At 39.1% G+C, this 3,418-nt stretch overlaps 1 protein-coding gene across 1 annotated transcript in view; it reads left to right on the top strand.

Moving 5' to 3' along the window:
- Positions 1-1,024: 1,024 nt before the first annotated feature.
- Positions 1,025-3,418, top strand: part of LOC108756275 (protein sel-1 homolog 1) — a 4,436-nt gene continuing 2,042 nt past the window's right edge. Inside the window, exons 1-3 of the mRNA XM_018499942.1 lie at positions 1,025-2,479; positions 2,576-2,823; positions 2,894-3,373. Of these exons, the coding sequence (XP_018355444.1) occupies positions 1,981-2,479; positions 2,576-2,823; positions 2,894-3,373 (1,227 nt within the window). The 5' untranslated portion in view covers positions 1,025-1,980. The remainder of the gene's footprint in view (positions 2,480-2,575; positions 2,824-2,893; positions 3,374-3,418) is intronic.

Here is a 3,418-nt window from a genome sequence, read left to right as displayed (position 1 = left end):
ATATATATACAATATATATATATATATATATATAATATATATATGTATGTAAGAATAGAGGCTTTAGGTTTGTTCTCATTGCATGCACGTGCACCATCATACTCCAATATGCTTCTATAAAGCTTGGATAATAACAGGTGCATTTTCACATAATTTTCATAAGCCGCTCAAACTGTAGCCGCTTCAGCGATAAAAGTTATCACGTGATCTTTTTTTATCGCTGAAACGGCCAGTTTGAGCCACTAAAATATAATATATTTCAGTAATTTGTATGGCTCGTGAAAATACACCTTTATTATAAAAAGCCCATAAAGTCTGATCTAAAATTGCGTAAGCGTAATTGTAAAAATTAATCAATCGCAATCAAATATGAAGAGAAGAAAATATTTGACTGTGATTAATTAATTTTTAAGCCTATTCTACGATTGCGTAAACGTAGTTGTAAGAATTGACCAATCACAGTTAAATATTCTTCTCGTATTCGGATGTGATTGGTGAATTTTTACAACTACGCTTACGCAATTGTAGAATAGGCTTTACAACTACAATCACAATCAGAACTGGGAAGCTTTTTCCGTTACTTTTTATAATAAACATGACATTGCAATGTTTTCTAACTGAATGTTAAGGTTGCGCCAAAGTTGGGAAAGAATTTTTATATCAAATTGTTTATTATAAAAAGTAACAGAAAAGTAATGGAAAAAAATAACGCTTTCCAATTCTGCTTACAACTACATTTACGCAATTGTAGAATATAAGTGATCATAGTTGTAAGAATTCAGCAATCACAGTCGGATATTCTTTTCGTATTTAATTGGTGATTGGTCGATTCTTACAATTATTTACAACTATGTTTGCGCAATTGTAGATCGGATTGGAAAATATTAGAAATAAGAATAATTATTAAGATTTTAACCTACCACCGTGTATTCTGGCGTAATCAGTCTCTGTGTGTGTGATAAGTTAAAATCTTAACACTTACTCCTGTTCCTCTAATCTTTCTTCCATTTTGCGCAGTCTCTTATTGCAATGGTTGCCAGCGGTTGTGCGATTGTCACGTATTCTTTACTTCTCGTATAAAAAAATCATTATTCGAATTCTGAAATGTTTCAATTTTTATGAAACTTCGAAAAAAAACAAAATCATATTCGTTCAAAGCGCGTTCACGAATACAATCGGAATAAAACTTTTTGAACAGCTAACCTATAAACTTTTATAAATCTGTCTGCCAACTTCTACAAAGTGCAGTTGGGGCAACTTAGCGGCTTAATTAATTCCGTCGGAAGACGACATTATTATTATTATTATTATCATCATTTTTTCCTCTACTTATCTATCCTTATCTAATAGAATCTAAAACGCAAAACATATTACGTCGTTCCAATTCAAAAGTTCTGAGTGGAGACAAAGGATATATACAAATCACATCAGAATTTTTTATATAATCGAGGAAAAAGGTATTTCGCACGTATTCAGTCGACGCGGTGGACACGGTGGACACGGTGGACGTGAGCAGACGTGATGAGGACATGTCGCTACTGCGCGGTGTAAACAAAGTGTAATCAGGTGTAATACGCATTCGTGTACGGCACGGACGACGTGAGAGCGGTGAGGCCACGTTTATTATAGCGACTGCACGCTTTTAGAAGTGAACAGCTGACTCGACGAATGTTTTCCCGCGTGGTGTATCAGAACGCGTTTACGCACGACTCGTGACGAGTCCTCGTTTGGTCGATCGCGAGCCTACTGTTTTTGTTGACATCCGTCGGCCGCGGGAAGATGTGTATTGACGTGTCCTAATGACGTAATTGGTCGAAGAGGCGAGACGGCTCTCGCGAATGTCCACGTATGTACGTGTCAAATGCGATCAATCGCGCGTCTCTCGTATAACCGCGTGCCCGAGAGGGCGATGAGCACGTTAAGGTCACCGGCGTTTATAGATTTGTAATGAGACCCAGCGTTTGAATTCTCGCCGAAGCTATGAAGTCCAACAGGAGGATGATGTTCTTGCCGCTCCTAGCGTTGTTTCTCCTGAGCACCGCGGAACTGGAGACTGGCTCGAAGAAGCGCGGCGATATTACGCAGAAATCGAATACTAATGAAGAAACGGAGGAGGAGGTCGCGATCGAAGATATCGAGAATGCCTTCGAACAACTGCGCGAGCTGAGTGCTCTTCGTGACACGATAATGAAGCTCGTACCGACGTCCGATCCGATCTACGAGAAGCTCAACAAGCAGACTGGTAAAAAGGAGGATGGAGAGAGCAAGGCGGAGACCGCCAACAAAGAGACTCTGGAGAATCCAGGAACAAGGAACGTATGGATGAAGACTATGATAGCTCAGACAAAAGACACAGACACTATAGTTTTAAATGAGAGATCATTGGATGAAGAGGATATGGAATCCTGGGAAGATCAAGAGCTGTACGAAACGCTCGAGGAGGAGGTCCAAGAGCCATTGTCAGTGGAACAACAAGCAGGTACTTGAAATTTAGACACGCTTTGTTCTTATCAGATGACACAATGATATTTTATTTGTGTTATTAATGATCTTTACTATAATTTTTTTTTTTTAGCCGAGCAATTGTTCAAGAAAGCAGAAAGTATCATAAATGCGATGCGTGCAAACAAAGAAGAGGGTTATAGATTGCTCGTTGAGGCAGCAAAGTTAGGTCATCGTGAGGCAAAATCTATATTGACATGGGCAAGATTACTTGGGTCTCCCTTGGGTTCGACTACTCTGGAAGTAGCTATTAATGATATACCTAATATATTTAAAATATTCAAGGAACTTGCGGATACTGGACTCCCATCTGCTCATATGGTACGTACGTAATAAGTAACATTAAGTTTTGGCAAAATTTTATAATCAATTCTCTTATGTTTGTATACAGGGAATGGGGTTTTTGTATGCGATTGGTATTGGTGGAGTTAATGCATCTCAAGCAAAAGCTTTACTTCATTATACTGTAGCTGCTCTCGGTGGTGATGTTCGTGCTCAAATGGTAATGGGCTATCGTAATTGGGCAGGTGTAACAACACCAGCCTCTTGTGAACGTGCTTTAGACTTTTATCGAAAGGTGGCGAAGAAGGTTGCGGAAGAAGTCTCGCTGAGTGGTGGTCCAGTAGTTCAGCGGGTTCGACTCTTGGACGAACATGAAAATCCAGGATATACTTCTGGAATTTTTGATCAAGATTTAATAGAATACTATCAATTGTTAGCCAAAAAGGGCGATACTCAGGCACAAGTCGGACTTGGACAACTTCATTATCAAGGAGGCAGAGGAGTTCCTCTGGATCACGAAAGAGCAGTGCAGTATTTTCAACATGCTGCTGACGCTGGCAATCCAGTAGCTATGGCGTTCCTTGGAAAGGTAAAATGAAATTTTAACAATAATACTTATATCTATAATGTTATA

Source organism: Trachymyrmex septentrionalis, unplaced genomic scaffold (genome assembly GCF_001594115.1).
Source record: "Trachymyrmex septentrionalis isolate Tsep2-gDNA-1 unplaced genomic scaffold, Tsep1.0 scaffold97, whole genome shotgun sequence".
Taxonomy (NCBI): domain Eukaryota; kingdom Metazoa; phylum Arthropoda; class Insecta; order Hymenoptera; family Formicidae; genus Trachymyrmex; species Trachymyrmex septentrionalis.
The sequence above is the reverse complement of the archived record's forward strand: the minus strand, read 5'-3'. Positions and strand labels throughout refer to the sequence as shown.